General features: G+C 36.1%; 1 protein-coding gene across 2 annotated transcripts; it reads right to left on the reverse strand.

Moving 5' to 3' along the window:
* Positions 1–3,647: 3,647 nt before the first annotated feature.
* On the reverse strand, positions 3,648–12,692 carry ube2g1a (ubiquitin-conjugating enzyme E2G 1a (UBC7 homolog, yeast)). Of its 2 annotated transcripts, none has more exons than XM_030155004.1 (6): positions 12,491–12,692; positions 10,504–10,606; positions 10,265–10,357; positions 9,329–9,507; positions 4,902–5,021; positions 3,648–3,921 (listed from the first exon to the last, which is right to left on the reverse strand). In XM_030155004.1, the coding sequence occupies exons 2-5, from the start codon at positions 10,553–10,555 to the stop codon at positions 4,935–4,937; spliced, it is 411 nt and encodes a 136-aa protein (XP_030010864.1). In that variant the 5' UTR covers positions 10,556–10,606; positions 12,491–12,692; the 3' UTR covers positions 3,648–3,921; positions 4,902–4,934. The 2 variants fall into 2 exon arrangements, with proteins under 2 accessions (XP_030010864.1, XP_030010863.1); XM_030155003.1 differs by having other exon boundaries at positions 10,265–10,362.
* Between the last annotated feature and the right edge of the window lie 249 nt (positions 12,693–12,941).

Consider the following 12,941-nt stretch of genomic DNA (forward strand, 5'->3'; position numbering starts at 1 on the left):
GATAGTAGGGAGGCAGCGGCGGTGCGTTCAAGGGTTGTATGAAAACTCAAAAGTCACATGCTGTTTTACGGTCCGACAGAAATGAATACGTTTTAACAACAACGGGTTAATCTCAAAGCCAAAACGAATGGATTAAATGTTCTTTAGCACCGAAAATTAGTCATTTTTTTCTTTTGGACATTTTTAAAATAAATATATTCATGTAATAATAAATTAGCAGCCTCACTTGTAGTCTTGAGATGAAAAACACTCAAATTTCCCATAAAGATCAGTAAAGTTAACCTGAATTTAATTCATAAAAACAGGTCATTTGTCACTTTATATTTTATTATTATTATTATTATTATTATTATTATTATTATTATTATTATTAGTAGTAGTAGTAGTAGTAGTAGTAGTAGTAGTAGTAGTGGTAGTAGTAGTAGTAGTATATGTAGAATCTTCCTCCATTTACCCTGTTTTAACAACAGAGGGTTAATCTCAAAGCCAAAATAAATGGATTAAATCTTCTTTGGCACCTACAGTTATTGTTCTTTTTTCTCTTCGACATTTGTAAAAGAAATACATTACGTAAAAATGAATCAACAGCCTCACTTATAGTCTTGAGATGAAAAACACACACATTCCCCATAAAGATCAGTAAAGTTAACCTGAATTTGACTCATAAAAACAGGTCATTTCTGTCACTTTGTGTTTAACTACTACTGTTATCATTATTATTACATGTCGAATCTTCCTCCTTTTACCCTGAAGAAAAGTGGTGAGTTTCATCCTCTTATGTAACGTCTTCTGAGGAAATTGCTCAACTCTTTAATTACACATGGTGTTGTCTTCAGGGACTCTCACTTAACTTGCGGTTTGTGCTGTTTTCATCATGTTCCAGTATTTGTTCCTCACAATACCGCTGCCATTTTCAACTACTAATTTCATGACATCAAACAGTCAATGTTGATTTTATAATGTGCTTTTACTTTTAGTTGGTGTTGTTTTCCATGGAGAGCCAGGACTGTGAAGCCGAAGCCAAATGTACAGTAGTTATTTACATTTATAAAGCAGTTTAGTAAGAGCTGTCCGACTGAAACAAGATATTAACCCTGATGTGTTCAGATTATTTTAGTCCAGTTCATTTTTTTTGTAGTTTAACACAGATTGTCTACAAGCATCAAATACTGTAACATTCAAGACCATTCTGACTTAATTTTAAACCAAATTTAAGACCGAGTTATTGACAAATCTGATTTTACCGGAGTTCTACAGATTATTAAACATTATGTGTGGTCGTGTTCAGCAGAAGGGTTCACGTAAATATGATTTTGGAGCATCAATAGAGCTGATTCACTGACCAAAACTAATAAAATCTGTATTTAAATTAAGACATTACAAATACAAAAGTACAACTTCCCGTCAAGACGGGAGATAACCATAGTCTGCACCAGGAGCTGGGTGGCCTATTCGGTTAGGTATGGCCTGATCTTTCTAGGTTGAACAGAGTGAAACGGCATGATGATTCTGTTGGGTTTCTGTAAATTGACTTAGAGTCTGGTTTTGACCAACTCTATATATAAAATGTCAAGAGATAACTTTTTTTGTGATCTGGCGCTATATAAATAAAATTTGATTGATTGAGTGATTTAATTGGTTTTCCCCTGTAAGTCGCTTTGGAAAAAAGCATCTGCCAAATGCGTAAACATAAACATAAACAACTATTTAATGAATTCTAAGTCCTTGTACTTATGAAAGTGATTTTGAGACAATTTAAGGACCTACAAACACCATGTAAGGCTGGAACAGATCATTAACCTTCGGAACCAAAGGTCATTTTGTTTTTATGTTTTTGTTTTTTTTTTAAGATAAAACATGTCACAGTAAATTCAGATGCTGTTGTACGTCATATATCTAATGAGAAAAATGCAGTTCAACAACACACCTGAAAGAAACCACACGTGAATATTGAAAAAAAAAAGTCATATTTTAGAAGAACTCACTACAGGTGACAATTTTCATAACATGAAAAATATACATCAGTATTTTGTCTTTGTACATTAGGCAAAAACTGCAATAGTTCAGTGAGCAGAATAATTATGAGATTGTGGATTTGGGGAAAGAGCGACGGAAAAAGAAACATGGGAAAACATACTGTTTACACAAACACTCGAACATTCGCAAACAAATTTCTCAAAAACGTTGAGCAAAAAAAACCAAAAACAAAAAAACAAAAAAAACCAAACAAACAAAAAAAAACAGAAACAAACAAACAAACAAACAAAAAAAACTAAAGCATGCATAACAATTCCTACTGAGGACAACACAGACAAGGTAAAGAGAGGCTGCTAAAGTAACTGAATATCAGAGAAAAGGACCTGGAACTGGATCAGGAGGAAATCAGAAATTAAAGTCAACACTTTATACTAAGGGAGTTATTGCTACACCAAATTTTTACCAATACATTATTATACATATTCCCACTGTACTGGTTTATGAAATAAATTCATACATATATGGTATGCAATTTTCTCACTTGTTTTTTTGTTCAACATTTTTAACACTTGTTAAATGCAGGGTGAAGTGGCCAAGCATTTCATTAGGAGGCACTTTTGAAAAAAGATCAACAGAACTTGTCATGCACAAAAACCTACAGGGGACGTCGTCTTTCTTAACCCATAAAGACCCAAACAGACAGTGTCCACCATCGAAGGGAAAATGTTTAACAACTTCTGATCCACTAATCCTATCAATCCATGTCAATAATTGGTGTAAAACACAGTTCTTCATCTTTTCATGATCATCAGAAAAGATGACACACATTTGGACATTCAGAGGCTCTGTAGTTACCATGGAAACACAGTCATCTTCTACAACACTGATTCACCAGTAAAACCCATGATGACAGTGGATGGACACACTGGGTTTATGTTCAGTTAATGACAGATTGGACTGAAAAAGTCACTTTTTCTTCAGTTTTCTCTGTTTTTGATATAATAACCCTCAACTTTAATCTGAGTTTTTATGAACGTCAACATAATCACAAAATTTTATACAGGAAAATACCTGATTTTCACTGAAAAAAAACAAAAACACAAAATACTAAGGATAATATTTTAATAAATGGAGATAAATCCATTAAGACAGACCAAATTGATTTGAGAGCTGCCAGAGAAGCAGGACTGGGTCTTTACGGGTTAAGTCGACTGATTGGGATGGTAAGACTTTAAACTGAGACAAAAAAACTAAAACCTTTCAGGTACAAGTTATGTCGAGTTCTAAGAGTGTTAAAAGACACCCCCCCCCCCCCCACACGTCCACACAACCCCCCTCCCCCACACCCACCCAAACAGATGCTGTGTTTTCAAATATGGCGGTACTCCAACATTGACCCTTCATGGGCCACATCATCGGCGTCCTGCTTGAATCATATCCAGCTCTGGTGACGTTCCTCCGACAGCATCACTATGTCTCCTCCTTCTATTTAAGACCTAAAACTAAAGACGCTGGAGCCGGGAGAGAGAGAAGGGGTGAACGGACAAAAACAAACCAGCGCTATTCATTTGGTCTAAATGTCTTAATGGATGAAAGGGAGCTTATATATTATCCAGTTTAGTCTGTGCTATTTACATGTCTTTACAATATCTTCCTGAATGTTGAAGCAGTTCATAGACTTGAAAAACTGTGAATCGTCTTCTGTTTTTTTTTTTTTATTTTCCTGTTGTTGTTGTCATCATTTTGTCGGTTGTTGGTGTGTGTTTTTTTCTTTTTGACTTGGCACTTGCTTGGTCATTTTCTGTCAGCCTTGGTAGTCACTGTTAGGTTCTATTGCAGCCTACAGAGGCCAGTCCGGTCCGTCCACGAGACAGAGGAGGATGAGTCTGGCCACAGGGTGGAAGAGTGCAGGAGACAGTGCCGTGTTGATTTTCAATTTGAGACCTGAGGAGAAGGAACACAAACACGGAGACGGTGAGAGAGGAGGAGATGGCAAACACGTACGACTGAAAGAAAAACCATAACGACGAATAAACGAGTCACACCTAGAAATGAAGCAGTAACAGGGAAAAGATCAACTGGAAATCCACTGAAGATTGAACAGAATAGATTAGAATAGAATAGAATAGAATAGAATAGAATAGAATAGAATGGGATGGAACGGAACGGAACGGAACAGAATAGAATAGGACAAAGTAGAATAGGATAGAATAGAATAGAATAGAATAGAATAGAATAGAATAGAATAGAATAGAATAGAATGGGACGGAACGGAACGAAAAAGGACAGGACAGAACAGAATAGAACGGAACTGAATAGAATAGAATAGAATAGTATAGAATAGAGTAGTTAATTGTTTGTCTGTTTGTCTGTTAGCAAGATAACTCAAAAAGGTATGGAAGGATTTTGATGAAATTTTCAGGAAATGTTGATACTGGCACAAGGAACAAATGATTACATTATGGTGGTGATGGGGGGGGGTGATCTGCCTTGGTGGAGGTCTGCTTTTCAAGTTTGGGTTTTTTTTTTGTGAAAGGGTACTTTGTAAACATGAATATTTTCACAATTGATGAGAGTTTTTTGCACTAAAACAAAGACCAAAATGTTTTGTCATTATTTCTAGATTATTCCGTTATTATTTTACTGGTCCGGCCTTTTTCAGATCAGTTTGACACCCCTGGTCTAGATTCTTCATCTCTGACTGAGGACCAAAAATCAACCTTTAAACTCCAAAAGAAAAATAGACGTTTATCATGAGAATCATTGACATCAATTGATATCTTTATTGTCAGAACATTTTTGGCCTCATCGCCCAGCTTTGTTCGGACTTTAACTGTATTTCAGTTGAATTTCACTGATGCTACAGAGTCATTTCTAAACATGTGACATCAGCTGTAAAGACATTCCGTCTTCCTCATACTCACCCTGAAAACATGAAACTAGATCCTCGCTAAACATCACTCAAATGCAGTCTCTTGGCTTTTTCGTACACAACGGGCAACTTTTCTTTTGAATGCGCCGTGTCTGTCCTCCCGCCACTCTTTCTGCAAAGACAAACCAAAAGTCATTAATAAATATACATATGGTTCATAAATATACACACTGTTATTCACAGGTTAATACATACCGATAATATCACTCATTTTTATATATATATACTGGGTGGGGAAGCAAAATTTACAATGAACATTTAATTGTTTTTTCTCAGCAGGCACTACATCAATTGTTTTGAAACCAAACATATATTGATGTCATAATCATACCTAATACTATTATCCATACCTTTTCAGAAACTTTTGCCCATATGAGTAATCAGGAAAGCAAACGTCAAAGAGTGTGTGATTTGCTGAATGCACTCGTCACACCAAAGGAGATTTCAAAAATAGTTGGAGTGTCCATAAAGACTGTTTATAATGTAAAGAAGAGAATGACTATGAGCAAAACTATTACGAGAAAGTCTGGAAGATACTATTAAAGAAGAATGGGAGAAGTTGTCACCCGAATATTTGAGGAACACTTGCGCAAGTTTCAGGAAGCGTGTGAAGGCAGTTATTGAGAAAGAAGGAGGACACATAGAATAAAAACATTTTCAATTATTTAAATTTTCTTGTGGCAAATAAATTCTCATGACTTTCAATAAACTAATTGGTCATACACTGTCTTTCAATCCCTGCCTCAAAATATTGTAAATTTTGCTTCCCCACCCCGTGTATATATATATATATATATATATATATATATATATATATATATATATATATATATATATATATATACACACACATGTTTGTCCTAGGACAAACTGAAATCCTATCTGTCCTAGGGTTAGGGTTAGGGGTTAGGGGTTAGGGGTTAGGGGTTAGGGTTAGGCAGGGTTGGGGAGAGGGGGGTTAGGGTTAGGGTTAATCTTCAGATCCTAATTTCTTGTAGGATTTCAGTTTGTCCTAGGACAAACTAAAATTCCAGTCTGTCCTAGTAGGATTACGAATCCTACTGGATTTCAATCTCTACTGTGACACACACACACACACACACATATATATATATATATATATATATATATATATATATATATATATATATATATACATATATATATATATATATATATATATACATATATATATATATATATATATATATATATATATATATATATATATATACATATACATATATATATATATATATATATATATATATATGTGTGTGTGTGTGTGTGTGTGTGTGTGTGTATATATATATATATATATATATATATATATATATATATATATATATATATATATATATATATATATATATACACACAGGGTGGGGAAGCAAAATTTACAATATTTTGAGGCAGGGATTGAAAGACAATGTATGACCAATTAGTTTATTGAAAGTCATGAGAATTTATTTGCCACAAGAAAATGTACATAATAGAAAATGTTTTTATTCTATGTGTCCTCCTTCTTTCTCAATAACTGCCTTCACACGCTTCCTGAAACTTGCGCAAGTGTTCCTCAAATATTCGGGTGACAACTTCTCCCATTCTTCTTTAATAGTATCTTTAAGAAAGTCGACATTGCTGTGTGATGTTCTATTGGTAGCATGTTCTAAAACGCCCCAAATAGCATAATCCAGAGGGTTTAGATCTGGGCTAGAAGGCGGCCATAAACATGATTCCCAAAAATTGCTAAAGTTGGATTTGTTGCTGTTGTCAACAAGTGTTTTGGTGTTCTTGTGTAAGATTTTAACTTCAAATCATATTTTACTGCATTTCTAACAGCCTTGTTGTCTACCTCAAGTTCAATTGCCATTTTTCTCATGGATTTGGTTGGATCCATTAGGATTTTGGATTTGAAGCTTTAATAAAAGCTTTGGCATGTTTTTTGTTGCTTCCTCCACTTCCAGACTTTCTCGTAATAGTTTTGCTCATAGTCATTCTCTTCTTTACATTATAAACAGTCTTCATGGACACTCCAACTATTTTTGAAATCTCCTTTGCTGTGACGAGCGCATTCAGCAAATCACACACTCTGTGACGTTTGCTTTCCTGATTACTCATATGGGCAAAAGTTTCTGAAAAGGTATGGATAATAGTGTTAGGTATGATTATGACATCAATATAAGTTTGGTTTCAAAACAATTGACGTAGTGCCTGCTGAGAAAAAACAACTAAATGTTCATTGTAAATTTTGCTTCCCCACCCTGTATATACTGTCACATGCTGTTAATGCTGTAAATACTGGGTCTATTCATATTTTGTCCAGTTTAATTTTTTATTCTACTTCGCTCTATTCTTATGTTACTTTGGAAAATTTCTATTCTATTTTCTATTTTATTTTTAGTTTTTGTCATTTTATATTCACTCTGTTCTTATTTCTATCATACTGGTGATTTGTTAATATTGTTGCACTGACTGGAGTAGCACAATGACAATAAAGGCTGTTCTATTCTATTCTATAGACAGAGGAACGTTGGAGTTCTTTAATTATTATGTATCTGTAGAGCTTTTATGGGCCATGAACTTTACAGTTATTATAGCATCTGTAAAAATACAAGGTGTCCAAAGTCTCTTTACAGTTTAAATAATGTTTGACAAATGCAATTGATGAAACATGTTGATCAGATTTTTTCTGTGTCCTGAGTGGCTTTAGACATTTTTAATCACATCATATTTGTGTATTTCATGTACCCTGTTGATGAAATAAGTTCTGTTAAATAAACCCGTAAAAAAAAAGGGTTACTCCTCAAGAAAAGGCACCATGTGTATGGTGGTTTATTAAAACGCACAATGGGTTACGTTAAAGATATGGTGGATAGAACAAAGACACCGGACATCAACGACCTGAAGCCAAAGATCACTGATGTCATTGATGAGGATATGATACAAACAACAGATACAGACACAGATACAGACAACAGATAAAGACGCAGATACAGACAACAGATACAGACACAGATACAGACAACAGATACAGATACAGACAACAGATACAGACACAGACAACAGACACAGACAACAGATAGAGACAACAGATACAGACACACACACAGATGCAGACAACATGGAAACAAATCCAGTAGCATCTGGATGGGTTTCATACACCTAATGGTCCCATACAGAGTAGTGATGTCCTGATCCGGATTTTTTTTAGGATTAGTTTTGCCGATACCGATCTGATACCGATCCGATTCCAACTTTTTACGATAAAATTTTGATTTAAATTTGGAGTCATTATTTATAGGTTATTCTACTATTATTTTACTGTAGATCCCAGTTGGTCTGAATGTGGAACCTGAACAAAAACAACAATGACACCTCTGACTCTTAATAACTTTAGTATAATTTTTGCGCTTTCCAAATTCACACTGTGGGACAAACTAGAACCTTTGTTAGGTTGGTTTTGGCCCGTGGGTCGTATGTTTGCCACTGCTGCAGTGCATCTATGGACAGGTCCGTCCGGGTATTATATGGGGGTGTGTTTTGCACCATACGTTAGTGATGCACGGATCAGTGGGTTACTCGTGGGTTAGGTAGGGGCGGGTCATAAGCATGTCAGTTTATTTGCGGGGCGGGTTGGGTTGGGTCAAATAATTCCACAAAAGCCTCGTGGGCCCGACTCACGCATCTCTACCAGACCTTACAGTCAAAGTGAAACCTATAGACGTTTTACTAATTCCTCTAAGCCTCCCACTGTTGTGCAGCTAATTTTCCTTTTCCCAACCTTCGGAAACTTTAATTTGAGGGAGCAGGATGTGTGTTTACCCCCGCTCCAGAACCGGGTCCGGATTGGCCTGATCTCATGACTAAATCCAATCCGATTCCAATCTTCTAAAAAAATGCCAGATCGGCAGCTGATACTGATCTGTAGATTGGATCGGGACATCCCTAATATCGAGGTGGATTAAATGAGGCAAAAAAAAACCTTTAATATCTACTTTTCATTTTGCAATAATTTCCACAGATATGTTTATTCATTTGCTGTTGTAATAAATGTGTTAAATTGCACCAAGAATTTATGAACACCTTGTATAATAAGATCAATGCTTTGACCCCAAACACACAAAAAGTCCACTTCATTTGAGATGTTTGCAGTGGCACTAGTTTCTCTGCTTGGTTTCAGCGTGTACATGTGGAAGCAGAACAGAGATGATACAGGTGAAGATAAAGTCCCTCAGTGACACATCCTCCCCCACAGCCCTCAACCTCAGGCAACACCAACTGGAATAAGAACATTTTAACCCAAAATTCACTGCGTCTCCAACACAAACCAGCAGATTCTACTGAACATTAGTCACGTGTCGCAGCATTAAAATGTTTGGAACAGAAACGTTTCATTCAAGTTAAACACAAACTTACCGCTGCATCCACGTTGGCTGGTGAGTCGCCGTTGGGGTCTGCCAGCATAGAGATAACACTAATCATGATGGTTTCCACGGTGTGGATGGGTAGCCAGCGCTCCTCCGGTTTCTCATAGCCATACTTATCCTCCCCAGGCTCGTGCAAAATAGAAATACATACGTCTCCGTTCTTGTCAACTGGAAAAGAATATGAAGAATCATGAATTTATAGAAACAAACTCACTGGAACATCTCCTGTGGTGGAAGTTGATCTTACATGTTTCTTATGACATGTTTATGACGACTGTATTGGCCTTTGCTTTGAACTGATATGTCACTGAGGAGCCTTGAGGGACCTGAACAGGGAAATCCAACCTCTTTCTTTCTTCCAAATCCCTCAAATTCCCTTGAGTATGAAGAGAGCAAATGACTTGAACATTCAGCCACAAACTACCTGACTGTAAGTTTTTATTCAGGTATTTTCCTCTATTTTGTGATGATCCTTGTTGATGCAAGAAGCTGCAGATTTACATTAAAGCTGCATAATACTGCCACCAACAGGCTTTGGTTTGATAACAACCTGTAAATTGACAAAATCAACAAATAAAATACATTTTAATTTTAGTTTTTATTAACCATGTAACACAACAAAAATTGCATTACTACTAGAAAGCCTTCAATACAGAAATAATGTCTTTCATGGTATAAATAAAGAAACAAAACCAAATTTTGCATTTATTTTAACATAGTGACTAAGGAATGAACTGGACTGATCATTAGCAACAACAGTCCTGGTTGGACTCTTTTGACTCTTCATCCATGTCAGACCTTCATCTGTTCTCATTTACATCAGGGTCTTTTCTATCTGCTATCCTTCATTTCACAAAATGCTCAACAAACATGTAAAAAAAGAAAATAATGCAATGTGAACAAGTACCCTTTGGTCTGTACCTACCATTAGGATGCCAAATATCTGTGATAAATTTCATTTTTGGCGGCCTGAGCGGATAGTCTTTGGGAAATGTCAGATGAGCTTTAAAAACGCCACCTTCACTATGAATAAGAAAAGGACATAGAAAAAAAATAACATGAGTTAAAACCATAAAATGTCATTAATGTGTGCATTGCTCAGCTCATACAGAATCATAAAGCCCTCCCTGTTTTGTCCCACACATAACGAAGCATCAGACTTACTACAGTGTGTCTGGAGGCCCGATGATAAGGACTTCCCATCTGTACAGATCATTATCCTCAATCAGGCCTGCTGAGAACCCCTCCACTGGGTTTTTGTTCAGCTCTACATATGAAAAACAAACGTGAAGGTAAGTCGTTTTAGCAGCGGCTCATATTATGTTTCCTACAGTATTTAGACTGGACTGATGTGGTGTTTTCTAAAGACCACCACACAGACAATGTCATCCTTGTCTGAAGAGGCCTTTCTCAGGGACTGAGTCAGGACTCCAAGTGGCATGAAAATACAGGCCTGTACATTTGGAAGCCATGCACATAAACAGAATATTACACTTCAACTCCCATCTGAACACAGTTTGTAGTAATTAATTACAGAATAATTGACTGCGACTTCAGGAGAATGGTTTTATAAACCTGACAGATCAGGTAATGGTTCTGTTGAAAAAGTGTTGTAACTGGAAATGCCTTCAACTCCTTATCTCTGATGCTGTGGTAGTTCTGACTGTTCTTCAGTTTACAGAACTATTTCACACAATATTTAAATAAAACCAGAAAATATGGACCAGAAAGAGCTGAAATGTTTCAGAGAATACAGTGGATACATGATAGATATATAGACCATTTATGTTCATGTACCTATAACTGAGACAATTAAGATTCTTCCTTTCCCTCATTTATAAAATCTAAAAAATAAATAATTTCATATTTATCCAATTCCCCGCAACTATTTATGGAATTATGAAACAATTTTGTAAGTAGATTTCACCCCATCCCCATCAGTAGTGTTTGTTTCTACTAATCCACCATGAATATCTTTCCTGAACACAGTTACAACCTCTGACAACTTTCTTATTATATATTACTTTCAGCAACATGGAACCATAAAGGTACAATTCAACAGAAGCTACACTTGCTCAGACAATAATCTGCTTCATTGTTTGCTGTGATATTATGAAAGTAATTAAACAAGCAAATTTGATCAAATTCTGAGTATTAAACCATATCTTGATATCATATCCACAGTGACGTCAATTAGCCCGTGATGGAGACATTATTAGCTCATGTTTCGTTAATAAATAAATAAATAAATTGAGGAATAAACAACGGTGAAATGCAAACCATATCAGGCAATTTCATCTTAAGTTCAGAGAGTTCAGTTTGAGTTAAAAATCTGCAAGTTTTACGAAAACATCTGTGAATTTTAAAAGGACTCAGGTCACGGTGAATAGGTTTGCATGAGAAATTCACGATGACAGTGTGTTGTTCAGTCCAAACCCTGGATTTAATGGTGGTGTTATTGAGCCATAACGGTACATGATTCAACTTGGCTGCTTTTGGAAACTGGACAGTATCAGGGTGGTTAAATTTAACTGTCAGTTGACTCTGATAAAAAGGCGAAAGAGGAAATACAAGAATAATATCAGCTAGCTTTATAATTAGCGCTAGGTGTTATTAATGGGTGTACTGGGCTAACGTAAACCTACAGATTTAGCAACAAAGCTAAAAATGGTAACAAATGTACCATTAATGAGGTTAGTGGAGGATAACAGTTCATCTTTTGTAACTGAGCTTGAACATTTTGAAATAAATGTAACTGCCTTCAATCACCACCACGTTATGTCCGTGAAAATATTTGTAAACACATAGGGGCTATGCTAGCTGATGTGAGCTAACCTAGCTACAGACCAGAAAGCCGAGAAGAGTCTGACAGCGGCTTTCAGCTGAAACGTCGAAATAAACGTCCACTGAAGTTGATCATACAACAGAATACAGACACCTAGTTGTACTCAAAACGATCTTCACATCTGTTCAGATCAACTGTTGTAATTTTCCTTTAATGCATTTGTCAGGTGCTTAAAGGTTAGTGCAGAAGGTTCAAGAAAACAGTTTGCGCCAGCACCATCCTTTGAATAACAGCTAACGGCTGCGTTAGCGCAAATGCCAGCATTAGCTTGGCGATGAGCACTAGTTAACATGACGCTTTATTTACCTGCAAGCTGTCTCCTGAGTAACAGCGCTGACTGGGGCTCTGTCATGGTTTAGCAGATTTAATGCAGCTATTTTCACTAGTAATAATAAGAGGTAACGGCGTTAACTTAACGTTCACTAAACAGTGTACTGTCCCCTCTATTTTTCGTCTAGCATTCTCGTCATTATTCTTCTTCGTCGCCTTCTCCCAGACTCCCACTACTTCTTCTTCGTGGGTTTTACAGTAGGTGTCGCTCTTGTTGACATTTTACTGCCATCTTGTGGTTATTTGTTGAACACCACTTCACTGAATAATTCCACTAAGTTGTGAATGCAATACAGTCAATCATATATTCCTTATCTGCCAGTACAGGTGGTACCTGCAGATGTTTTTCTGATAAAATTTTTTTTAGTGTCCATAAAATACAAATCAAATAAGACAGACATTCAAACAAATACCACAACAATTTCAG

This window comes from Sphaeramia orbicularis, chromosome 14 (genome assembly GCF_902148855.1).
Source record: "Sphaeramia orbicularis chromosome 14, fSphaOr1.1, whole genome shotgun sequence".
Taxonomy (NCBI): domain Eukaryota; kingdom Metazoa; phylum Chordata; class Actinopteri; order Kurtiformes; family Apogonidae; genus Sphaeramia; species Sphaeramia orbicularis.